Source organism: Dryobates pubescens, chromosome Z (assembly GCF_014839835.1).
Source record: "Dryobates pubescens isolate bDryPub1 chromosome Z, bDryPub1.pri, whole genome shotgun sequence".
Lineage (NCBI taxonomy): Eukaryota > Metazoa > Chordata > Aves > Piciformes > Picidae > Dryobates > Dryobates pubescens.
The window spans coordinates 110,174,223-110,201,221 of NC_071657.1; the positions used below are offsets into that span (position 1 = coordinate 110,174,223).

A 26,999-nucleotide genomic window follows, 5' to 3' on the forward strand; every position below is an offset into this window, starting at 1 on the left:
AAACATAAGAATATATACAAATCATATAAACAAACACAAGAATATATATACATATATATCTTTGTAGGGTCAGGGTATCTTCAGATACAGGGAAACAGTTTTCCAATTGCAACTGTTAGTGTGTTATGCCCAAGGGCCAGTTTCATAGAATCATTATTGTTGAAAAAGACTTTTTAAAAAGAGTCTAGCTGTAACCCAGCTACCATGACTACTAAACTATACCCTGAAGCAGGACATCTACAGCTTTTTGAACTCCTCCAAGCATAGTGATTCCATCACCTCCCTGGACAGCCTCACCACTCTCTGAGATGTTTTTCCTAACATCCAATCTAAACATCCCCTGGTACAATTCAAACCATTTCCTCTCATCCTATTGCTGGTTACTTGGGAGAAGAGAACAACAGCCTTACTCTGATCTCCTTTCAGGCAGTTGTAAAGAGCAATAGCATCTGTCCTTAGCCTTCTCTTTTGCAGACTAAACAACCCCAGTTCTTTCAGCTGCTCCTGCTCATTGCTCTTTCCTGGGCACCCTCGCAGTATCTTTCCTATCTTATGCGACTCAGAACTGAACACTGAACTCGTGGTCTCACCAGAAACGAGTACTGGGGCACCATCACTGTCCTACTCCTGCTGGACACACCAGTTTTGATACAGGCAAGGATGCTCTTGACCTTCTTGGCCCACTGATGGCTCAGTGCTTTTGGTGTTCCCATATGCTTGTAAACAAGTAATTTGGCTACCACATGCAAGTAAGAATATTAATTAAATTAATGGAACAGTGCAAACTGTCTTCTGTTGATAATAATTTCTATACATCTACTTGCAGAATCCTCACTGTCTAATGTATGACTACATGACTACATTAGGTTTTTTATGGATGGTTCAACAGCATTTCTATTGATCTTCACAGTTCCAGATCAGAACTTTTAGGTACTCACAAAATTATTATCTATCTCTAACACAATGGGTTTTTTTCTTTGTATCCCAAACTATTTAAAATTTTCACTGCATCATGACTTTGGTTTCATGAATAAATGAATCCCTCATGTAATAAGGACTTGAAAGTCTGGGAACAGACACTTCGATAGGGCCTATAGTGACATGGTAAGATGTAATGATTTTAAACTAAAAAAAAAAAGGTAGATTTAGACTAAATAAAAGGAAACCATTTTTTACAATGAGGGTGATGAAACACTGGAACAGATTGCCCAGAGAGCTGGTAAATTCCCCTTCCCTGGAAACATTCACAGACAGGTTGGATGAGGCGTAGCCTTCTTTAAATCATTGATCATTCACATCTCCTTAACATACTCAAAACATGTGTATTAAAATAAAAATTGTAAAATAAAAACCCATCCTTGACTAAAGTCTTGGTCATATATTTGGTCATCTACAATTTCAGAACCAAAATGTACTCCAGATTATTTTTTGTACATCAGTCAATTACATTTCAAAGTAGGAACTCCTCTACTCTTATTGGAATAAATTACACTGCCTACCTTTTACCACCCCCACATCTGATTAAAGATCATATCCCTGGAGAACAAGAACTGTTAAATCTTCTTAATGCTTCACTGGGAATTAGTTATAATACCAACTGCATGTGAACATTTAATTAATTTGATTTTCCCATCTCATGGAGTTGTCTTTGCCATGCTTTGCTAAGCCATCAACTGATCCTGTTTCACAGTTCATTCTTATATTTGGTCATACTAGTTAGGTCCAGATTTTGTACATCCTGTAGCATACTGATTAGTTACTATTCTTTCTTCTTAATTTCTACCATCTTCTGTGTCAATTAAAATATTTTTTAACAAGTATAGCCCTGATTTGAGAAGGAGGTTGGACTACAGGAACTCCAGAAGATCATTTTATTCTGTTATTCTCTAAGATAATACTAATTGGGCTCAAAACACTATACTAACATCACTCACTAATTCATGCTCACATAAATATAATGCAGCTTATCATTAATCAAATTCCAAGTGTACCCAGGCAGATAAAAGCAGTAGGTAACACAAAACCATGCACTGACCTCTGGGTTACATACTGACCTTAGACTTTCCCTGTAGACTAAATACCGTATATGTAATTTAAGTAAAATGCCATAACAATATGTAAGACCATTTATGGTTTTCTCTAAAAGCTTTTATATGCTAAAATACTAAAAATGCTGACAAATTTCAGTAGCATTGACAGAGACTGAGAAAAAGATGAAGAAACAGATCAGACTTTGAAAGAACAAAACAAAACAAAAACTCCACCACCACCACAACAACAAATAAACAAACAAACAAACAAAAACCCACACCAAAACCCCCACAAACAAGCCAAAACCCCAAACCAACCAAACAAAATAAAACACCAAAAAGGGGAAAAAAACGACTTTTAAAGTATGAGCTGATTAGTTCAAAAGTATGATTACCCAATGGATGAAAAGTTATTCGTAGTATACAACACAAATAAGCTGCAGGAGTAGGTTTACTCCATATTTTCAAATACCAACACTAAACATGTGGAAGAGTTTCAAGACACAAGAAAAAAGCAGCTGCACAGATGGCCTCTCACAGCCATGTGGGCAAGAAATGTTTCTGAATCTACACTCCAGATTGTTTCCTATTCAGCTCTACTGAAAATATGACCCAGGTGCATAACTGCAGAGTAAATAACCTTGCATAAAATGAGAGGGTTCCATTCTGAAGCTCTGGTGCTTTGCCAGTTATGGCAAGTACTGGAGACTAAAGTTGTTAATGAAGTAAGACTGGAAACAACAGAACCAATTTCATATTCAGCAATTTTGCTTTTCAGATCAGTCTCTTCTAAGTGGCCATGCCTTCGGAAATAGACAGCAGAGTTTTGCAGGCAGTGTCTGCTTCTCCAAGTGGTAACACTTGCAGTTTATAGTTATTACTTAAAGGTTGATACATAGAAACACTCTTGCTTGTACTTGCTGCTATAGAAACCAAGGTCACTGCTTTATCTGGCATACCACAATGGAGTGCAGTAAGTGAAAGGGCCTTAAGCACGTGTGCAAAAAAGAGAGGACAGGCTAGGTGACCCAATTCTAACCAACAAAGTTGGAGGAGACTGAGGGGTGACCTCATTCATATTTATAAAGATGTGAAGAGCAAGTGTCAGGAGACAGAGCCAGGCTCTTCTCAGTGATATCCAAAGATACGACAAGAGGCAACAGGTGCAAACTGGAGCAGAGGAGGTTCTACATTAACATAAGTAAAAATTTTTTCACTGTGAGGATGACAGAACACTGGAACAGGCTGCCCAGAGAGGTTGTGGAGTCTCCTTCACTGGAGACATTCAAACCTTGCCTGGATGTGTTCCTGTGTTATCTACTCTAGGTGATTCCTGCTCTGTCAGTGGGAGTTGGACTAAATGATCCCTTCCAGCTCCTAACATTTTGTGATTCTATTACAAATTCAGGTTTTGGAGTTGGTTTTATTTACCAATAAACAATTACACTAGAGTCACTGCAATTGTTATCACTCATGCATTTGATATTAGTAGGGGATATACTGAAGGAAGAAATAGTCCATTAAACTGCTGAATCACTAGCTTTAGTTGTTGATCTTTGATTTGAAATAAATTCAGCCTGCATAGGGGAGACCAAGCACTGCTCTTTTGTGCAAATTTGCCTTCGAGGTAGGATTCTCTGCATTAAGAACATCCTCATCTGTTTTAGGATGTTGCAACTACAGTTATCACTCTTGCCATTATTATTTCATAACTCTGTTTCACAGGTAGGAGATAGCTTTGGGGAAGTCATATATTTCATCTTCATGTATTTTTCATTGTAGCCTCGAACATATATTCATTTGGGAGAAGTCTTGCTCAAATTTGAATAAATAATATAAACCTGACACCTAGATTTTTAACTGGAAACCTTAAAAAATAGTAATAAAAAAAAGCAAGAATCCCTGCTGCCTGTGGCAATAGATCATTTTAATTTCAATAGAAAGGGAAAAGAATATCTTTTCTCCCTATGGGCTAGACTCAAGCTTACCTATAATAGAAAGACCTGACATGTTTCACACTGATGCTTGGCAAAAGGGAAACATTCCTCAGAGAACAAAAAGTCTTGATACTTGCAGACAATGTCAGTCATGCCCTCGTTATCAATTCTGGTAGTCACATTCAAAAGAATGGCTTCCAAATCACACTGTTAGAAATTATAACTTTAGATTCCAGACATGAAAGAGCAAAGTGCACAGCATAAACACTGGAGTATGCATTTGGACTCAATCTTTGGAGGTCACTTCAAACCCCTAATATTCTGTGATTCTGTGCAATTTTTCTAAAAGAGTTGAAAGTCAAGGGACTATGAAATGGCTAAAATTAAGGGCTCTGGGCAGCCTCATCTAGTTGAGGATGCCCCCACTTACTGCAGAGTGGGTTGGACTAGATGATCTTTGGAGGTCCCCTCCAGCCCAGACCATTCTAGGATTCTGTGAAGAAGATTAAGTCCTTTGGAGAGGGACCTGGACAAGTTGGAGAGGTGGGATGAGGAGAATCTCACAAGGTGCTATAACACAAAGTGTAAGGTCCTGTGCCTAGGTAGGGGCAATCCTAGATACCAATACAGGCTGGGAGATGATAGGAGGTTGGACTTTGGAGGTCCCTTCCAACCCAGACCATTCTATGATTTGATGATGATAAGATTGAGCACACCTCTGCAGCAAAGGACCTGGGGTTACTGGTGGATGAGAAGCTGGACATAAGCCAACAGTGTGTACTTGCAGCCAGGAAGGCTAATGGTATCCTGGACTGCATCAAAAGCATCAGGGCCAGCAGGACAAGAGAGGTGATTCTGCCATTCTGCTCTGCTCTGGTGAGACCTCACGTGGAGTATTGTGTCCAGTGCTGGAGCCCTCAATGCAGGAAGGACATGGGCCTGGCAGAGCAGGTCCAGAAGAGTGCCACAAAAAAATGATCAGTGGGCCTGGAACACTTCTGCTGTGAGGATAGGCAGAGAGCTGGGGTTGTTCAGCCTGGAGAAGGCTCTGGGGAGACCTAATAGTAGCTTTCCAGTACCTGAAGGGGGCCTACAAGAAGGCTGCAGAGAGACTGTTTCCAAAGGCCTGCAATGATAGGATAACCATTAGGGTGATGGACCACTGGAACAGGTTGCCTGGGAGGTAACTGAGTCCCCTTCCCTGGAGATATTCAAGGTGAGGCTCAACAAGGCTCTGAGCAACCTGATCTAGTGAAGTATGTCCTTGCTCACTGCAGAGAGGGGGTTGGACTAGATGATGTTTGGAGAGGATGGAAAGAGAACAGGTTTATAGCTTACTCACATTTCCCAGTGAAGATTACTGAGATTTAAAAAAAAGAAAAAACAAACCACTTACAAAAGAGCAGGCAAAAAATTATTGTACTCAATTTCTATGCTCTCCATCCAATGCATTCCAGCTTACACACTCAGAATTGTGGTATGTTAAAAACCCAACCTTAAATTCACACCTGAACACCCTTTCCTAATTTTACAAGAGCTTTTCAGTTGCTCTAGATTAAGAAAAGTCATTATTATTTTAAAACAACCCTTGAGTGCATAGTGGAAAGTTGGACTACCTGAACACATGGAAACAGAAAAATTACATTTATAAAGAAGATCTGAAGTCACTAGAAATAAAATAGAGACCAGTACAAAACAGAGATCTGAACACTGAAGCAAAGATGATTATCAACAGAATGCCACACAAAGGACAGTAAGAGAAAATGGGAAAAGCAATATTAAAACTCAGAGAAAAGGGCATCTTAATGTGGTACTGCTCAGCTGTCCAATAAAAGCTCTACAGCATTTGTCCAAATGTGACACAAGCAGTCGAAACCTGCAAATTAAAGTGCACGACACAGACTGCAATATATCAAACTGAAAGGGTTCAAGAGAATAGGACAGTGAATGAAAATCTCAGAGACCTGTATTAAATCACAAGTTTGGCCATTATTTTCCTATGAGATAATGAAAAATGAGAATATAATACCTTCTACTTTGTTGTAAGGGTAAAGCTCATTAATTATCATGAAGTGCTCACACATTACATACAGCTCTGTGGGCAAAATAAGCAAGTAGAATCTAAATGGTGTTACAAAGAAAAAAATGCAAAAGGTGTGTTACAGATTGATGGACTAAATGATTACAAATTGATTGTTTTATCTGAAAGATAAAAATCCAAAGGCCAAAGAATGACTGGTTTTTATGTAGTCTTTTGTTGTCTGGGGTTTTTTTAAAGTCCAAGAAAATACAGTCATGAGATTCAAAAAAGCCCTTCAGGACAGCTGTTGATAAAAGACAATAAACAGCACAAACAGGAAGAAAGAAGACAAACTATACTACAGTGTATTAACATAGAGAGAAAAAAGAAAACAAACAAACAAACAAACAAACAAAACAACCCCAAAACAAACCAAACCCAAACCAAACAAAAACAAACCAAAGAATTTAAGTTGAAGGATTGCTTTATTGCTTTTCTGATAAAGCTATAATTTGCAAAGGAGATGTGGGGGCAAGTGAAAACTGACAAGAAGACCTGTGAGATTTCTTCTATTTTCTTTTAACATCTAAAAAGAGATCTGGAAGAGTCCATTATAGAAACATGGTCAAAAGAGAGAAACACACATCTAGAAGTGAGTTCAGAGAAGGTTGAGAGTAGCTCTGATGAAAGAGGCTTGGTTTGACTGATTGATGAGAAGCAGTGCCATCGTGAAGCCCATTGTGCTGCGCTGCATCAAGAGGAGTGTGGCCAGCAGGACCTTTGATGATCTCAAAGGTCTTTTCCAGCCTGGTTAATTGTATTCTATTCTATTCTATTCTATTTTATTCTATTCTATTCTAAGCTTTAGGGGAAAAAGTCACCATCTGCCTTCCAGTACCTAAGGGGAACCTACAGAAAGGCTGGAGAGGGACTTTTCATGCAGCTGTCTAGTAATAGGACAAGGGGGAATGGTTTATAAGCTGAGGGAGAGGGGTTTAGACTGGAGCTTAGGAAGAAGTTCTTTGGTATGAGGGTGGTGAGACTCTGGAACAGGTTGCCCAGGGAGGTTGTGGATGCCTCCTCCCTGGGGGGGTGTTCAAGACCAGGTTGGATGAGGCCATGAGCAGCTGAGTCTAGTTGAGAGGTGTCCCTGCCCATGGCAGGGAGGCTGGAGTAGATGATCTCTAAGGTCCTTTCCAACCTAATCCATTCTATGATTCCTCCTATGCCATGCCCTCCAAATCCCTCACCAGCCTCATTGCTCTTCTCTGGTCATGCTCCAGGACCTCAATGTCTTTCCTGTAATACATACATACATAGAATACATACATAGAATAAACCAGGTTGGAAGAGACCTTCAAGATCATCGTGTCCAACCCATCAACCAATCAAACACTACCCAAACAACTAACCCACGGCACCAAGCACCCCATCAAGTCTCCTCCTGAAAACCTCCAGTGATGGTGACTCCACCACCTCCCCAGGCAGCCCATTCCAATGTGCAATCACTCTTTCTGTATAGAACTTTTTCCTAACATCTAGCCTGAATGTGGCACCCAGAACTGAACACAGCACTCAAACTGTGGACACATCATGGCCAAGTACAGGGGCATCATCACTGTCCTACTTCTGCTAGACGCAGTTCCAATGTTACCTGTTCCTTGAAAGGTTGGTCCTGACTCACATGAAACTATTCTTAACTCAACAATTAAGGTGATTATAAACTTCATTCAAAGAGTTCAAAAAGTCATAAAAAAGAAATAAAATTGAAAGGGAAATTAAAATTGGACAGAAAATGGAAACTTTCTTTTTTTCCATTTTGGGGGGATTTTTGGTGGTGTTGGGGCATGTTGTTGGCTTTTTGTCTGTGTTTTTCGGTTGGTTGGTTGGTGCGTTTGTTTGTTTGTTTGTTTTTTGTCTCCTGGGAATAAAGAGGCAAGTCAAAATAAATGATAATATATTCAGGCACATAATTTCCTCTTCTGCCTTTGTAACAGATTTGGATTTACATTGTAGAAGCAGTCACCTCAAGACCTTTCTCAATATTATGTTTATGCTTTGTAAATCTATTTCCAGAAGTGATTAGAACATGCCATGCCATTGAATTTAATGAGAAGAGGCCAATACCTTTCAAATTTAGGTTACTTCTAATGCATTTTCCTTAAAGTATGCAAATATTAAAACTCAAGACAGTAGAGCCTTCTTGTATATGAATTCCAGTACTCATAACTCTACACAAGCATATAAAAGAGTTCGGCTTGACATGATCTATGTATCTCCCTTAATAGCCTTACAGCACAAGCATCAATTACAGTAGTGAAGCCATCAATCTCTAAAGAATACTTGATTAAAAAGTGCAAATGAAGCATGCTGGCAATTCTAACTAATACTTTTACATCAATTTTTCTGTGGTTTTATAAATTAAATCTATAATGAATACAAGCAGTTGTATTATCTCATGTAAAGGTGAGGATAACTTGTCTTCTCCCCCAAAAGCATTAAGATTTTTGATAGTTAAAACCAGACAGGAAACTTAAGCCACTTCAACTGAGAGTTTTAGCACAAGCAGGAACTGAAATACACATTTTGTCTAAAACTTAGGGCTGCATTTTCAGTTTCCCCAAAGCTTATTGCAGTCACATGACAGATCACAAAGTGGATACAAACAGATGTTCAGTAACATTTTACATCTGTGTTCCACCCATGTGTATATATATATCTTACTAAGAAACAAACAAACAAACCAGGATTAATATGAGTTTAGAAGTCAGGGCCAGAAAATGTTTCCTTCAGAGACATATAAATTATTTACATTTATAATTTTGATTCTCTAGTCCTATAACTATGGTTTTATTACATTTCAAAAAGTGAATGATACTGCTGTAAGGATCTTCTCCCAGGACATTCCCTACCTCATCAGTAACTCAGACTCTATAAGGGAAGACAGACTTTGAGAGTTAGAACAAAAAATATTATCTGGATCTTGAGGAAACTTTTCTAGGCATTTCTAAGTTTCTTGGTTTCTTTCTTCTGCAAAGTATTTCAATGCTAGTCTTAGAGTTTCATTAAGATTTTAAATTTTTAAATTCTCTGAAATTACAGGTAATGTAACAAGAAGAAATGTATTACTTACGTCGTTCTGGTCATCTTTTGCATTGTAATAGATGATATCATTATTCTGTGAGAGAAAGAAAAGTAATTGTGTTAGTTTGCAAGAATAAAGTGTACTAGTAATAACTTGTAACTAAATACATTTTCAAATAAATCCACATTTCTTCATGCATTCTTTTCAAAATATGACAAAATCAGACCTTTTCTTGCTCCCTGTTGTATGTAATATTTCCCATCCTCCCATTTAACTTCATTCATTAAACAAATATGTTGTGGTAAGCTACATAAGTCACTCCAAAAGACAACTAGAAAAGTACAAACAACATTGGAGAAAATCCAGAGCTCATAAAAACCTTTCTAAGCCATTTCTTTTACAGACATAGGACTCTCATTATGCAATGAGGTAAGTTATGGACCATGACATCTGTCAGGCAACAGATACAATGGTGCAGGGGCATTGCTAAGTGGGTTAAGTCTTTGTTACATACGCGTTTCTTGTTTTATTCACTTCCTGTGGTGAAAATAAAACCTAGGAAAACACCTCAGAGGAGTGTCTAGCTTTTGTAGCATAGAGTGGATCCTGGCAGCTCTGTGGAAACACTGCTCCATGTAATTCAAGTAAGCAATGAAGGAGAAGATTACTAGTTTCCATTACAAATCAGACAGAAGCTCCATTCACTGTAACATCCACAACAGTTTGACAATTGGTGTATTTCCTACAGAAAGCAGTTTTGTTTTCTTCTGAAATATTTCTGAATCGTTCAAAAGCCTGAAAAATTTAGGTTCACAATAGAAGCTTTCCACTACATAGAATTGTCGCAATGTGCTCTATATTTTTTGAATGAAAATAAGCAAGTATGTGCATTTCTGGATGAAGCAGACTCATGTATGTACATACCATCTTTTAAGTCCCTTTAATTTTTCAATAAGTGAAGAAATTATATTTCTTTATGTCAAACAACTTGTTTAAAATAGCACTGCTATCTACTGCTGGACTAAAATGTACTTTTAAAAATCACCTATTAAAGAATTGCATTTCATAAACACAATACGTGATGCAACCCCATATTAGACATTTTGTTAAGCTATTCATCTATTGTAGATCTTTACCCTGTCAGGAGATATTACCTATATAACACATAAAATAACACTGACATTGGTCATATCTCACTACTCTTACTATAAAAAACATGAGATACAGAGCTACAACATACTTAATGCTGTGCAGGTCACCAATTAGATTCACGGATCAGTTAGATCTTTAGAGGACAATTTGTCATAATTTAACCACTTCTTGCTGACAAGAACAAAATTCTTTGCTGTTGGTTCTCAAGCAAGTAGTTTAGTTATTTATTAACTTCTTGACATTTGAATCTTCCCACTGTAGCATGGTTGTCCACCAGCTAATGCTGCACATTTAGTCAGGAAGCCTAAGACAGAATGCAAATATTCTAGGCATTTTTCGTTCTTTTCCCAGTAATGCTATGACAGGTGGGACAAAGATTCACTGTTACTTCTGTTCATGAACAAAGGGATTTAGTAAGACAAGTCTGAAGCTGAATTTATGGAGGAATAACTAAGAAGTAAGAAATCAAGAGAAAATGAAACCATATGACAAGTAACATCTGATTGTGACTATTCAGTTTAAAAATGGAACAGATACAACTTTGGAAAACATTTAAAATCAGATGAATCCCACACACTTTGGAAACATTAGAATAGCTTAAATGCCTATAAATGCTACAAAAATACTTCATTAAATGTTGGCAAATCCATCTGCTTCAATTTTAAAATAATTTTCCTGTTTCCCCTAGGATAAAGACATGCATCTAAAGAAGTTCACTATAATACCTTTTAGGGTAATTAAGACTTAAATCCAGCCTATTAAATCCTATGGCAAATAAGCCAGATAGTTTTAGTTTAATCCCTCATTGGGTCTGACATGCAGTTTAAGGTACAATTAGAGTCTTCAACAAAGAAAGATAAATATGACCTACAGCAAATATAAAATAACATCTATTTGTAAAGAGAATTCCTTTAGGGAATAAAAGTCTGGAACTAGGTGGGGAGGGGAGGAAAAGAAAGGATGTAAACTACTACAACCTCTTTTGTTATATCTCTGAAATTTTACATAAGGGAAATGGCACATGTAAAATAAGGGGATTACCAGGTAATAACAATTTTTTCCCCTTTTCATATTCATGAGCAGAAATACTGATTCAGCTCCTGTCTTTACAGTGAATACAAAGTCAAGCACTATATTGAATTAGTTGCAGTTATTGTGTGTGAATGTGGGCTGTAAGAAATGGGTTAGAAAATGCACTTAAAACCGAACCAGAGGATGTTAGGGCTTGGAAGGGACCTTGAAAGATCATCCAGATCAAATCCGCTGCACACCTAGGGCAGGTCACACAGGAACACATCCAGATGGGTTTCTGAATGTGTCCAAAGAAGAAGACTCCACAACCACTCTGAACAACCTGTTCCAGGGCTCCAGCACTCTCACAGTGAAAAAGTCTTTCCTTATGCTCGCATGGAACTTCCTCTGCTCCAGCTTGCACCTGTTGCCCCTTATCCTATCATTGGACATCACTAAGCAGAGCCTGGCTTCATCCTCCCCACACTGCCCTTTGCATCTTTATAAACATGAACAAGGTGACACCTCAGCCTCCTCTTCTCCAAGCAAGACCCAGCTCCCTCAGCCTTTCCTTGCATGGGAGATGTTCCATTCCCTTCAGCATCTTTGCGGCTCTGTGCTGGACTCTCTCAAGCAGTTCCCTGAGGTCCTTCTTGAACCGAGTGGCCCAGAACTGGACATGATATTGCAGATGTGGCCTCACCAGGACAGAGTAGAGAGGAATGAAACCTCTCTTGATCTACTAACCACACCCCTTCCAATAAATCCCAGGATGCTATTGGCCTTCTTGGCCACAAGGGCACATTGGTGGCTCATGTTCATGCTGTTGTCTTTCAGGACTCCCAAGTCCTTTTCCCCAGAGCTGCTCTCCAACATATCAGCCTCCAACCTATACTGGTACATGAGGTTGATTTTGAAACAGGACTCAGAAACAGCATGTTTTAAATATCAAGCTATTTTTAATTAAATGACAAATAGCAAACAGTTCAATAATATCCCAGTTCAGAACTATTTCCCCATATTACCCATAATACAGGCAAATTAGTCACTTGGGTTAAGCAGTTTTCCCCAAAAACATAATTTGATTAAAGTACTTTCTCAGAATATTAAATTTCATACAGTAATTAACACCTGTCAAGTTTGCACTATAACTTCTGATAAGCCTTTTTCATTGGATTTGTGTCAAAGGGCTTTTCTCAAGATTCAACTGAGACTAGTAGTTAGAATGGAAAGATGAAGGTGACGATTACAGGAGGATTAGAGGTGCTGCATACTCTTTGTGATAGAATACACTTTCTTTTAAAAGGTGAGAAAGATCAACATATTCACCATTCATTTAGAGTTTATTCCTTTACTGAAATTGTCCTTCTGGAAAGGGTCACTTGTCCATTCACAGCTGCCTCAGAGCAATAAATAAGTTGAGTAATTTATTAATCACCTGCATACTAGACAGGGTGACTAAAACATACAACCCTCATATAAGCATATCATTTGTCAGATAAGAGTGAAGTACAGGCACAGATTTAATATAAAAATACATTATATGAAAAATGTTCATTCAAGTCCTTGACATCAATTCTGATGGATTTTAATCTGAGGCCAGATTGAAAGATTCAGCGCTGACAGTGGATAGAATCTAGGCATCTGAATTGAAAATTGAAGTTCATTTAAGTCTAAACTTGAAAGAATCTAAAACTCTGGAAGTACTTGAGTTGCTAACATTAATATTGTCTAGGTACCTTACTAATCTTATTTCTAGAAAGACTTTTGAGGAACCTCAGCCTTCACATCTATGACAAGTTGCACTTTACTTCACAGCTTTACAGACAGAACCCAAAACCTGAAGCCTTTCAACCCTGTAAATTCCCATCATTGAGTATATAATTCTTTTGACTATGTAACAATTGATATCAGCCAAATATATCAGATCAATTAAGTCACAATTAGTAAATTAAATGGACACTTGTTCTGCTTTGACCACCTCTTCCTTCTCCTTTTCTCATGACCACATTAATAGCACTGTTATAGGGCTTTCCTATTTAGAGAAGCCATTGCGAACTTTCTTCTGAAGCCTGAATTATGCATGAAAGCATGCCACATAACAATTCCAACATTTGCTTCCTAACTTTGAATGAGGATGGATTTTGTGTAATACATTTTCTGCAGCTGAATCTCAGAAACGTATACACTGGAAAAAGTCATACTTGATTTTTTTTTTCTTGTGAAGAAATACATTAAGATACTGTGTATTCTAAAAATTAAAAACCTATTGAAATGTGTGTTCTACATAGACTCCAGTCATGAGGTAAGCTATTTTACAAGATTACAGTATTTTTGAAGGCTTAAGGCAGGCACAATATGAAAACACTTGTAACTTTAAACTTTGAGGATGGTTTGGTGTTGGTTTGTTGTGGGTGGTGGTTTGTTGGTTTGTTTGTTTGTTTTTCAGAAGAAAACAACCCCCTGGAGTCAGCAGGGACATCTTCTGCTAGATCAGGTTGCTCAGATCCTTGTCAAACCTGACCTCTGGACACGTAACTGTCACTACCTCCCTGGGCAATCTATTCCAGTGTTCCAGCACTATCATGTTCAAGCACTTGTTCCTAACATCATTCAATCTAAATCTCCTCTTCTCTAATTTCAAACCATTGTCCCTCATCCTATCGCTGCAGGCCTTTGGAAACAGTCCCTCTGTGGCCCTCTTGTAGGCCCCCTTCAGGTACTAGGAGGCCTCTATTAGGTCTCCCTGGATCATTCAGTCTGGCAGAAAACTTTTGCTGGAATTATTCTTTCACTTTTTTAGGTGGAAAAAAGATAACATACAAAGCTTAAAAAGCTCTATCAGGAGAAAACACCAAAATATTGTGCAAGCACAGAAAAAATAAAATCAATGGAGCCAAGTTCCTTTGTTTTGCTGTTCCCATATGTAACTCTCAGAAATGCAAAACTAAAGTTCCTCTCTTGAGAAATGGTAATGCCCAATGGACTAAGAAGAGAATCCTACCTCAATTAATTATTCATCAGGGATTATTCATCCATTTTTAAAAGCAGAGATCTATTCAGGATTAGCATAGTCATATTTATTCTTCATATCTTCACAACAGTTACAAGGCACAGTGCTCCAGTGCAGTATAATTTGGGACTGCCAAATGGGAAAATGAAAATAGAATGGTAATGTTTTCCATAAACACATAAATTACAAGCAGTCATAGAGCTGGCCTAGAGCTCTCAAGACTTGCTATATCCTAATGTTGCTTCAAGTTTGGGCATTTATTTACACAGTTCTGATTTGCTCAGTGGCTCACGTCTGCTCACTGTACAAAAGAACAGGAGAAAAGTAAATAAATGTTTAATAGCCCACATTCCTGGTCAAATCAGGTAGAATTTTTTTATGTCTATCAGCATCATGAATAATCAGCATATTGTTAATTTTGAAGAGTCTCTCTGCTCTGTTATGCAGATCTCTTGCCTTGTGGCAAGTCTATGGAGATATCTGCCACTACTTGAATCACACATCAGCATTTTCAGGACATAAAAAGCCAGTTTCACCTTCTGTTCAAATTCTAATGAGAATTAGACTGTATTCAGGGAATGGGAAGATAAGAATCCCCAAGGCCATTAAGCCAAATGCACCTCTTAATAACAAGACTGTCTAGCATTCCTGGAATATTTTAAAACTAATGCAAAATTGAATCCATCATAAAATTTATATTTCAACTGCAAAAGTACAAACATCAGGCATTTTTCTTTTCAACTACTGAACACGTTATTGTTCTTGGAACATAATTTCTTGGTAGTAAAACATAAGTTAAAAAATCATAGAATGGATTCAGTTGGAAGGGACCTCAGAGATCATCAACTCCAACCTCCCCCACAATGGGCAGGGACACCTCTCAACTAGACTCCGCTGTTCAATGTCTCATCCATCCTGGCCTTGAACACCCCCAGGGAGGAGGCATCCACAGCCTCCCTGAGCAACCTATTTCAGAGTATCACCATCCTTGTACTTCTGAATTTCTTCCTAAGAACCAGTCTGAACCAACTCTCCCTCAGCTTCAAATCATGACCCCTGGGTCCTATCACTAGATACCCTTGTAAGAAGTCCCTTTCCAGCCTTCCTGTAAGATACCTTTTTCTTAAGTCATTAGACTGTTGGGGTTTTGTTGTTGTTGCTTGGGTTTTGTTGGTAGTTCTTTTGTTTGTTTTTTCTGTGGGTTTGTTTTTGTGTTTTTTTCTGGCGTTGGCGTTTTGTTTTTTTTTGAGGGGATGGGATTGTTGTTGTTTCTTTGATGGTATTTCATGACATCTGAGGTCTACAGACTTAAATATGTAAAGCTTTCAGTTTCCACGTTGGCTCCTTTTTCTCAAGATGATGAGCTGTGTCAAAAGAAAGCTGATTTTTCATGCAGTGTTTTACAGGAATCCTGTGTCAAAAGAACAGGATAAGCTATTGAGGCCTCCAAAAATCCCAGCAACTGATCTCAGAATTTCAGAAAGGCACTATATTTTATGTGAAATATTAAGTGTAGTACAAATCCTTATGTTTCTATATCCAAATATTTGACCCTGTTCACAGCAAACACTCAAAAGCATCTTAGGTCTAATTTGAGTCTCCAAAATGTGGCTATTATGAATGGCATTTCTTTTCTGAAGTAAGAATTAAAATTTTGTAACAGTCTCTGAATTTCACAATCTTATAGAAGTCTGCCTCCATCAGGAAAAGCTATAGTTGAATGTTATGGGCTCAGTCCCTTGATTAACTTTTTGCACGTTATCAGAGCGAAAGGGGAATCTAAATAAAAAAAAAAATAAATAAAAACCCAAAACTATTCTCTTCTCTTATTAGTAATTTAAACTCAGCAGAATTAATCAGGTCAATACTCCATTTTCCAAAACATTGGAATGTTTCCTAATGTCAATGTATTAAAGGGTCAGGTTAACATGGCAATTGGAGAATAAGCTGGCCTAGACGTTTGCATGGAAACAGAGGAAACCAGTTATATCCTAGTTATACTGGCAGGAACAAATCAAGGAGAAAGATGGTGAAAATATTTGGTTTACAGACAAAAATAAAAAGCATCTTTTAATTCCATTTCTAATTGACTTCACTGATTTACTAAGAGTAGTAAAGCACTGTGAAGAATTACTTAGCACAGATTTATATCAGCAGCTGCATTTGAAGGTGAAAGGTAAAACCAAAAAGCTGGTTAGCTTCACCTGTGTTACAAATTCCGTGAACTCTTTGAAAACATGTAGGCTGCAAAAAGCTTTCCTATTGTAAAGATCCTCTAAGGTGTTAATAAATTGAGTACAATAGCACCTCTTGCTTTTAATGAGATTTTTTGCTTTCAGAAAGTACATTAAAGACTTATTAAAAATGAAGGTGATAATGCACATGTATGGTGTCTTAATAATGAGAAATCACACCTTTCTTTTTTTCTTTCCCAGCTCTTTCTCTCCACCCCTTTTTCAGAAGCTGCATGGTTTTTAAATTACTTGCCTTGTCAATAAGGAAAGAAAAAGTATTAGATGTCTGCTAATATATTTGATTTTTCAGACAGAACTCTTGAAAGATTCTGCAATGATTGAAGATGTTTTTTCACTTTACTCTGAAAGCTTATTTGGCATGTTCCCTATCAGGGAAGTACTTCACTGCCTGAATGAGATCCTTGCAATAATTTAGATTATAAGACTGCACTCCTTCACTCAAAGCATCTAAAGAGATGATAAATAACAACAGCAACAAAAATTAAGAACGAAAGATCATAGAGTCATAGAATGGCTTAAGGTTGGAAGGGACCTTAGAGATCATGTACTCCAACATCCCCGCCAGACTTATATTGGGGCTATACCTATACATACTTATATAATGGAACAAATGCATAGAAGAATTGTCCTATGGCAACCCAGATTTTTGAGGAAGCCAGTGATTTCTAAACTCAAAACTCACCTGAGTGTCTAGGAAGCTGTAAAACTCCAGGCAAGACACAAGCAGCATTACCCTTATTTTTGTTTATTTTTAATGATGTGCCTCCAAGACATATTTCTCAGATCTAACTAGTGCTTCCTAGAAACCTGTAAGCCAGAAGGCATGACTGAGACTTTATGAAAATAAGAATTGGAAGATTAGGGGCAGGATGCTGGAGATGGACAAGTAGGCAGTGGGATCCTCTTTCCAGAATGGAATATCAGGCACATTCTGTACTCATCTGGTGAAGCCCATGGCATGTGTCTCCAAACAGGTTTCAGTGTGGGCATGTTCACAATAAATTTCTACATTAAGAATCTCTTCTTCACAATTATGGAGATCCTAGGAAAGTAAGGTGAGAGTGCTTTGCATCCTGTAACTGCAGTTTCAGAATGCACTATTGAAAAATAGTATAAGTGATTTGACAAGCATTAAATAAACACCACAACAACCCCCAAACCCACACAATTTCAGTAAATGTGATTCATTGTTGTTGCCTCCGCATCTCACTGTCCTATCACTTCTAGCACACACACAGATCCCTGTTGCCTGAGTAGAAATATGTCAAAGTGTAAAAAAAGTCACTGACAGAAAAAAAGAAAAAGTTAAGTTCCATTCAGTGAGACAGAATGGATTAGGTTGGAAGGGACTTTAGATATCATCTGCTGCATCCTCCATGCCACAGGCAGGGGCACCTTTCAACTACACTTAGGGTCAAGGCCTCATCCAACCTGGCCAACATGGTACATTTTAAATTAAAGTATAGACACATGAAAGCTATACATCACAGAAAGGAGACAGACACCACCTGCCAGAGACTAAAATATTACCCTCCCTAAAACCTTTACCATCTACCTGTCAATTTAAACCAGTCATTCAGCTTATATTTTTTTATCCCAAATCACACAGGTTTTAGAAGTGTGAAGCCTTATCCAAAATGATTCAGTCAATGGAAGCTTTATTTCACTAGGTTTTGGATCAGAGCATTGTATGAAGACAGACAGCTATTGCACTTTGCTTGTGTTTAGTGCAGCTAAAACTTCCACAACATGAGCTTACTGGGAAAAGATCACCCTTCTGCTTTGTGCCTGGAGGGATCAGTTTCCTGTACTCCAGGTCTGGAACCAAATCTAAACAGTTTCATTTCCCACAGACACTCTTTGCAACCAAGAGGATTCTCAGGGGTGCAAGCCATTATTGAGAGCTCTATCCTCTCTCTGATGATCTGAGAGAAATAAATATTCTAGTTTGTTTTCTTCACAGTTTTTCCCTTTTGAAAGGAAAAGTATATACACTGAGCAGACTCTTTGGAATAAAGCAGAGGCTTTTAAGATGCAATGATTTAGCATTGTGGTAACATCCACAATAAATTACAAACAATCCTGAAAATCTTGAATCTGCAACACAAATCAAGAACAGAGAGATGCCTACTACTGCTCTGCCTGGGTCACCTCTGGGATCAAGTCTTGTCACCTGAGACCTGTTTTATCTCAGTTAACCTTTTTTATCTTCCATTTCTTTGCTAAGCAATATTTCACTTCTGTTTTACGCAGCTAACATCTGTACCAAAACCAAGCAACACAACCACACAAAACCCCAAACAACTCAAAAGTATCTTTCACATGACTTTTTCTTTAATTTTAAGGCCAGTAGACATCAGTCTACACTTCAAAATCACAATGAATGCAGTATCAGAAATACTGGGACTACAAAAATCATCATTTATGCAGATGGTTAAAAGATAAGCATATTGAAAGGTTTTTTCATGTGGCATTTTAAAGTGATACTTCCTAAAAGTCTTGAGTCTCAGTCTGTATGTAAATAAGTGGATGCTAATAGTCCATCCATAAAACCTCTCCTTTTTAAAACACAAATGAGATATGCCTTATGTTTATACATATGTAAGTACAATTAATATTTCAACCCAGATGGAAACAAAATTGCTTTAGTTAACCAACCATTGCAAGGCAATCAAATGCAGTACCAAATGTAATTGTAGATCTATTTGGGGAATAACAGCAATTACTTCATAGAGAATTCTCCTCTCCTCCTTCCAATTCACGTACAATTTTTTCATGAATCTCTATGGCAGAAAAATAATTGGACCATCACAAGTGTCAAAACCACCCTCCTTTCACTCCCCTACATACCAGAAAATTCAAAGTGACAAGGCTGTTTCATTTAGAAATACCTGTGATTTGTAACTGCATTAATCTAAAACCATTTACGTAGGTCTCATTTCTCCAGCTGTAAATGCAGCTAGGGAATTGGGTGATATCAATGGGGTTAGAACTGGCACTTTGGCACATTCCTAGCAGCTCTGAATAGACCTCGGTATTATGACCAGCAGCCTATATGCCCTTCCTCTTTTGTATTTGTTCCAGTGAAGTCAGTGCATACATATTTCCGTAGAAGGAATGCTTGTGCTATTTTCTCCTTAAAACTTCACTGCCTATTATAAGGCTCCAATCTGACTGCCAAGGACATTGCTGATTGCAAGCTTATTAGAAGCAGAAACAGATTGCCCCAACAAGTTTCTTTCTACAATGATTCATGTACAATGCTTGTGGAAGAGCTTTCATCACCAAACCCCAAGTTCTGGACAGACCATTTATAATGCTATCAGAAGCACTTAAAGAACCCTCATCCACAGAAAGGTTTATGGTATATTTTTTTTTCTCCATCACAGTCATTAGAAGAATGAATCTTCCAGTGAAAATTTAGTTTATCAGCAAGATCTGTATGCGAACTAATTTGAGCAGGCATTTTCTAAAAAGTGAGCCAGAGGAGAAGAAAGATTACTCAAGGACAAAAAAAAAAAAAAAAAAAGAAAAAGAAGTAACAAATTAAATTATAAAGAGACTTAATACATTTATTTGAAATTTAATTGTATAACCTAATGTCAAGGTTATTATACAGTGCACACTGTTCTCATCCAAATTCAAAACAGTAAAGCACAAGCTCCATTTGCAGTTACTTTGTTAGAAGTCTAACTGCATTTTGGGTTTATATTTTATGATCATAGTCTTTGCCTGAACCACAACATTAATATAAAAATCACATTTAAAAATTATTTTGAGACCTCTCCTTGGCAATGAATGCTGATAAGACCCGAAGCCTCTGTGGTATGACTGAGTTCTGCAAGGAAAGGGAAAAAAGAAAACCAGAAGCTGAGATGATACTGTGGTTGTGGTGCCAGCGTGTACTCTAAGAAGGAAGATGATTAAAAAGAGCATCTGACTGTATTTACACTGTTCTGCACTGAGTTCATCAAACCTGCAGGCTTTGTTTTCTCAAAACAGAGACAGATTATAGCAGAAAAGGTCACTGTGGCACCCTCATTATTGCATCTCTATAGAATCTACATTCTGTGGTTCACCTTGTGGTAGAAGGTGTGGTTGTGCAGAAAGCTCACTTAAAAGCATTCAGACTGTGTTTAGAACCTCTTTGCACTCCTAAAAGTCAGTCACTCTAATCTGAATTATTTGGCCTGACCTTATAGTGGTTTTTGTTTGTTTGTTTTCAGATCCCCTAGTGTCTTTGGAACACTGGACCAGACAGGATATTATAGAAAACCACTGGCCTTTAACTGGGTGCCACTATGACTCCAGTGGATGCACAGAGTCTATGTTTGTAGCAGCATCACATAAAAGCACCATCTGTTTTTGTGCCTGAAGGAACATGCAATGAAGGTAATAAATGACTTTGACACTTAGCAGGGAAATGTATCACAGTATCAGAGTACATTAGTGATTGGAAGGGACCTCAGGAGATCATTGAGTCCAACCCCACTGCCAAAGCAGGATCACCTATGGTAGTCTGCACAGGGATGCATCCAGGCAGATTTTGAACGTGTTCAGAGACGGAGACTCCACCACCTCTCTCAGCAGCTTGCTCCAGTGCTCTGTCACCCTCACTGTAAAGAAGTTTCTCCTTATGTTGAGGTGAAACCTTCTATGTTCAAGTTTGTACCCTTTGTTTCTTGTCTTATTATTGCACACCACTGAAAAGAGCTTAGCTCCCTCCACTTGACACCCACCCCTCAGATATTTATACACATTGATGAGATCCCCTCTCAGTCTTCTCAACAGCCTCAATGTAGCCTACAATTAACAGGCTTATAAACATGCAGCACAAAATTAATATGGCTTGATTGATCTGTAATAAAGAATTAAACTTTTACATCTTACAATCACCTCATTTTTTCAGTAAAGTCTGAAATTACTGAAAAAGATACTTCAGTGTTTGATCAGGTTAGGGCCTCCTTCAGAGAAGAGATGCAGTTATTAACATAAGGAAAAGGTTTCTAAAAACAAAAGTCTGTGACTCCTCTTATAGATAGTCATGTAGATAGCCAAATCCTTCTGTATAAAGCTTTTTCTTTCTTTCTTTCTTTTTTTTTTTTTTTTACTGCATAAGCAAAAACAAAATTGCAAGAAGCTTTTCTACGATTGTGTGTTTCATTGCTTGGAGTATCACACTTCAGCTGATAGCAACCATCACTCTGATGTGTCCTCTGTAATCATTCCTCATATTTCAAAATTAATAGATGTCTGTACATCACAGAGAGACACCCCTGGGCTTGTTAAGCTCCCTATAAGCTTCTAAAGTAAAAATCATAAAATCACAAAATCACAGAATAGCTTAAATCCTCTATTCCAACCTCCCCACCATGGGCAAGGACGCTTCTCAACTAGACTCAGCTACTCAAGGTCTCATCCAGCCTGTCCTTGAACACCCCAAGGAGTAGGCATCCACAACCTCCCTCAGGAGCCTATTCCAGTCTCACCGCCCTTGTACTGCAGAACTTCTTCCTAAGATCCAGTCTGAACCTACTCTTTCTCAGCTTCAGGCCATTCCCCGTGTCCTGTTGCTAGACACCTTTATAAAAAGTCCCTCTCCAGCTTTCATGTCGCATCCCTTCAGGTACTGGAAGGCAGGTCTAAGGTCCCCTTGGAGTCTTCTCTTTAGGCTGAACAACACCAGCTCCTTCAAATTGTTCTCATAGCAGAGATGTTCCAGCCCTTGGAACATCTTTTTGGCCCTCCTCTAGACTTACTCCAACAGTTCTATGTCTTTCTTATGATGGAGACACCAAAACTGGACACAGTATTCAAGGTGGGGTCACATCAGAGAGGAGTAAAAGGGCAGAATCACTCAAAGAGTCCATTTCATTCTCTAGAAACCCAGACTGAGACTCTGTTTTCTGAATACAATAAAATGCCCATTCATGTCCAATATCTCCTTTTGTGGTGATTATATAAACAACATTTTGTAAGAACATCATTAACACTTCAAAGAATAAAAATTGGATAATATTAGACGGAGAAAAACTGAAACTTACCCCAAACTCATCCCTCCACTGATGTGATGCCTGATACTTCTCTGCTTCTTTAGCGAGGCGCTGTAGACCAAACAGAGGGTAAAGGTTTCAGTCTTTACTGATTCTTCACATAGCAATTTCTTCATATACATTCTCTGTCTACATAATTTTTTCTATATCCAAACTTTTTTGTTACCTACTTGAAAACTAGGTATATTTGAATAAAGATGTACCAACTCACTCAAAAAATGCTGTTTTTTGTATTATTCACTCAAGTACTATAATCATACATTGGCAAACTTAACCATCATTCCAATGCCATTTAAGAATTTCTAGTTGTGTTCAAACTCCATCAATATCCTTCTGAAAATATTTTCTCTTGCACACACCCCCTTGCCTTACATCATAGAACATTTTGGGTATGAAGGGACCTCCAAAAGCCATCCAGTCCAACCCCCTGAATTCAACAGTGCCATCCTCCACTAGATCAGGTTGCTCAGAGCCTTGTCAAGGCTCACCTTGAATACCTCCAGGGATGGGGCCTCCACTACCTCCCTGGGCAACCTGTTCAGGTGTTCCACCACCCTCATGACAAAGATCCTCCTAACATCCAATCTAAATCTCTTCTTCTCTAATTTCAAACCATTGCCCCTCATCCTATCACTACTGGCCTTTGAAAACAGTCCCTCTTCAATCTTCTTGTAGGCTGCCTTCAGGGTCTATCTCTACAATCTCTGGACAGAGAAAAAAAATTCTGAGATTACAGCAATGAAACCCAAAGTACTGTGCAGCGGCACAGAAGCTAAGAAATCATGACCTGGAAGAGAGGGCTTTAAAAGCTAACCAAATGCTGAAGCATCTATTCCCATGCTTTTGGAGGATGCTTGACAGCTGTAGGGTTGTGCTTCTGAGAGATCACAGTATCACCAAGGTTGGAAGAGACCTCAAAGATCATCAAGTCCAATCTGTCACCACAGACCTCATGACTAGACCATGGCACCAAGTGCCATGTTCAATCCCCTCTTGAACACCTCCAGGGATGGTGACTCCACCACCTCCCTGGGCAGCCCATTCCAATGCTGAATGACTCTCTCCATGAAGAACTTTCTCCTCACCTCACACCTAAACTTCCCCTGGTGCATCTTGAGACTGTGTCCTCTTGTTCTGGTGCTGGTAGCTAGAGAGAAGAGACCAACCCCTTCCTGGCTACAACCACCTTTCAGGTAGTTGTAGAGAGCAATGAGGTCTCCCGTGAGCCTCCTTTTCTCCAGGCTAAACAATCCCAGCTCCCTCAGCCTCTCCTCATAGGGCTTGTGCTCCAAACCCCTCACCAGCTTTGTTGCCCTTCTTTGGACACGTTCAAGTGTCTCGATGTCCTTCCTAAACTGAGGGGCCCAGAACTGGACACAGTACTCAAGGTGTGGCCTAACCAATGCAGAGTACAGGGGCACAATGACTTCCCTGCTCCTGCTGGCCACACTATTCCTAATGCAGGCCAGGATGCCATTGGCCCTCTTGGCCACCTGGGCACACTGCTGGCTCATGTTTAGGCGGCTGTCAATCAGCACCCCCAGGTCCCTCTCTGTTTGGCAGCTCTCCAGCCACTCTGACCCCAGCCTGTAGCTCTGCATGGGGTTGCCGTGGCCAAAGTGCAGCACCCGGCACTTGGACTTGTTAAATGCCATCCCATTGGACTCTGCCCATCTGTCCAGTCGGTCGAGGTCCCTCTGCAGAGCCCTTCTAGCCTCTAACTGACCAACATCTGCTCCCAACTTGGTGTCATCTGCAAATTTGCTGATGACTGTCTCAATCCCTTCATCCAGATCATCAATGAAGATATTAAAGATCAAAAAGGGCTGATGTCAGTTTTAGCCAGTGTGATTGACACAGCAGCTGATGTCAAATGTAAAGTGCTGAAAACCACTGTGAGTAAACAAGAATTTGTTTAATAAATGTTTCTAGATGAAGCAACTATTTCTAACTTTTTTATTATTATTTTTATTTACTTTTTGATGAATGAGAACTGCTCTCTCCCTGGATATTTTCTAAGTATTGTGAAGGATGCAATGTTTTCAGGACTTTTCAGAACACTGACCTCATCAATAAAAGAAAATTATCCTTTGAAAGACAGCAAGTGGCCACAAATAAGTATTTTTTTAAATTGAACTTTGAAGGAAGTCAACAGTCTAGTTCCAGTAGATTTCCTAAAGTCTTTTAAAGATAGTGGCTACCTTAAAAGCAAAGCATGCATTGGGAATGACAGATAAGATGGAAATGTTATTTATTCCATCAGCCTGTGAATGTTTCTTTAACTTTTAAAGGGCTTACAAAATACTACGTACATGGAAAGAGAAAAGCAGACCAACAACTAAAAACCCAAAGCCAGGCTGCCTGTCAATCTTAAACTGTCCATTTTCAAAGGTCTTGTCCCCAGGTTCCAATACATGTTAGTAGTTCTGAAAGACACCCTTTGATGCAGCACGGACTGCAAGAATGAGACCTGAAGAATCTTTATCTGATCTGCAATGATAAGCTACCTAGAAAGTATTCATCTTTCAGCCTTCATTTTTTTGCACACATCGTATCTTTATCTCCTCCTAGCTAGGACAGAACTCTGTCTGCTAATGGCCCAATTACAGCGGTAGTCAGTACAATGAAGTATTTTTTCCCTCTTTTCTTATGCTTCTCATTCCCCTTTAGCTTGAAAATAATACTTAACTAACCCTTGACATAATAAGCTATTATAAAATGTGTAAGCTTGGAATGATTAGACACCAGTAGCTTAACTAAGCTTTCTAAAATAGAAAATCTATGGATATTTTAGGTTATTTCAAGGAGATAAATACCCAGGGGGGAGATATCAATATCAAGTTTAAACTGAAAAATGTAAAATTCAATGAACTTCAAACCCTGATTTTAAAATATGATCCAAATAAATCAATCCTGTTCTTTCACAAACAGTGTAAAATATCACAGGAAATACACATAAAAATGGTTTCAAATAGGAACTTCTTATTTGCCTTTTAAATACAATCATTTACAGAAGAGTATTTATGAACTGCACATAAATTACGGGAAAGAAATATGAGGAAAATATTTTGTTAAGTCTGAGATAATGTGTCTGAAGTGCCAGTGGAAGACTGATACTATTATTTCACTACAGGTTTAATACAAGCTGTAAAAATTTTAAGGAATTGCATTTTCACCTTCATAAGCTGTTACATTCTGCACTAAACCAAATTAGAATTATTTGCTTCCATCTTAGTTCTACTGTTTCGACTTGCATGGAGTATGTTACACTGTCATAGTAACTCTGTCATCCATTAGCCAAATACGCCATTAATTTTGCTATTACAGAATCAAACAATCACAGACTCACAGAATGTTAGGGGTTAGAAGAGACCTTGAAAGGTCATTCAGTCCAATTCTCCTGCTAGATCAGGACCACTTATAGGTCACAGAGGAATGCATGCAGGTTGGTTTTGAATGTCTCCAGAGAAGGAGACTCCACAACCTCTCTGGGCAGATCTGGATACAATATTCCAGATATGGCCTCAGCAAGACAGAGTAGAGGGGGAAAAGAACCATTCTCAAACTACTAACCACATCCCTCCTAATACACCCCAGGATGCCCTTGGCCTTCTTGGCCACAAGGGCACATTGGTGGCTCACATTCACTCTGCTGTCCACCAGGACTCTCAGGTACTTTTCCCCAGAGCTGCTCTCCAACAGATCAGTCCCCAGTTGGTCCACATCTTAGACTGAACCAAACACACATCCAATTATGATGATTTCAATTGCAGTCTCACAAAGTTTAAGATCTCTTCTACTGGGTAATTTTTTTATGCTTTTAAAAGTAATTTGATCACTAATACTGAGGGATGTTATTTTCAATAATTCCTATTATCAGGACAGGCTACCTCAAATTAGAGCTGCTATCCTATACATCGCTGTATTCCGTTCTGTAAATACCATTAGGCGCAGTAGAAGATTAACCAGAATTGTAATCCTTACTAGATATTTATGGTACACAGTCATGGTCTCTCTCCTATTCTGGCATCTGCTGTGCCACATGATGGTAATCTGATGTGTGGTCTGTTAATGAGAATATCTGAAGCATGTAAGGTCACAGGCAAAGAGTTAGTTTATAACTGTTCTCCTACATTCAACATAGTTGTATGACAAAGCCTTTGCTATACTCTAGAGCCAGGTTCACTTTTGTCATCTGAGGCAGTAGATGAATCATATTTTTAAGGGAAAAGAGTACATGAGAGGTTTGCTGACATGAAACTTACCAGAGCACTCTTTATATAAATGAGCACTCTTTATATAAATGACTGGACCTAATTTATACATAATCTAACACAATCAATAATTAGCACAATTGTTGAAAAGCTGATGCCATTGTACTCTGAACCATGATTCAAAATAATGCCTCCAACTTTGCCTTCTACTCTTAACCACTTACAACTA

The 26,999-nt window shown here is 38.5% G+C and overlaps 1 protein-coding gene across 2 annotated transcripts in view; it reads right to left on the bottom strand.

Moving 5' to 3' along the window:
- The window catches only part of CACNA2D1 (calcium voltage-gated channel auxiliary subunit alpha2delta 1), a 361,672-nt gene that overhangs the window by 160,956 nt on the left and 173,717 nt on the right, over window positions 1-26,999 (bottom strand). For both annotated transcript variants that reach the window (XM_054179081.1, XM_054179082.1), the window contains exons 4-5: window positions 22,548-22,607; window positions 9,121-9,165 (exon numbers count right to left, since the gene is read on the bottom strand). In XM_054179081.1, coding sequence (XP_054035056.1) covers window positions 9,121-9,165; window positions 22,548-22,607 — 105 coding nt within the window. The remainder of the gene's footprint in view (window positions 1-9,120; window positions 9,166-22,547; window positions 22,608-26,999) is intronic.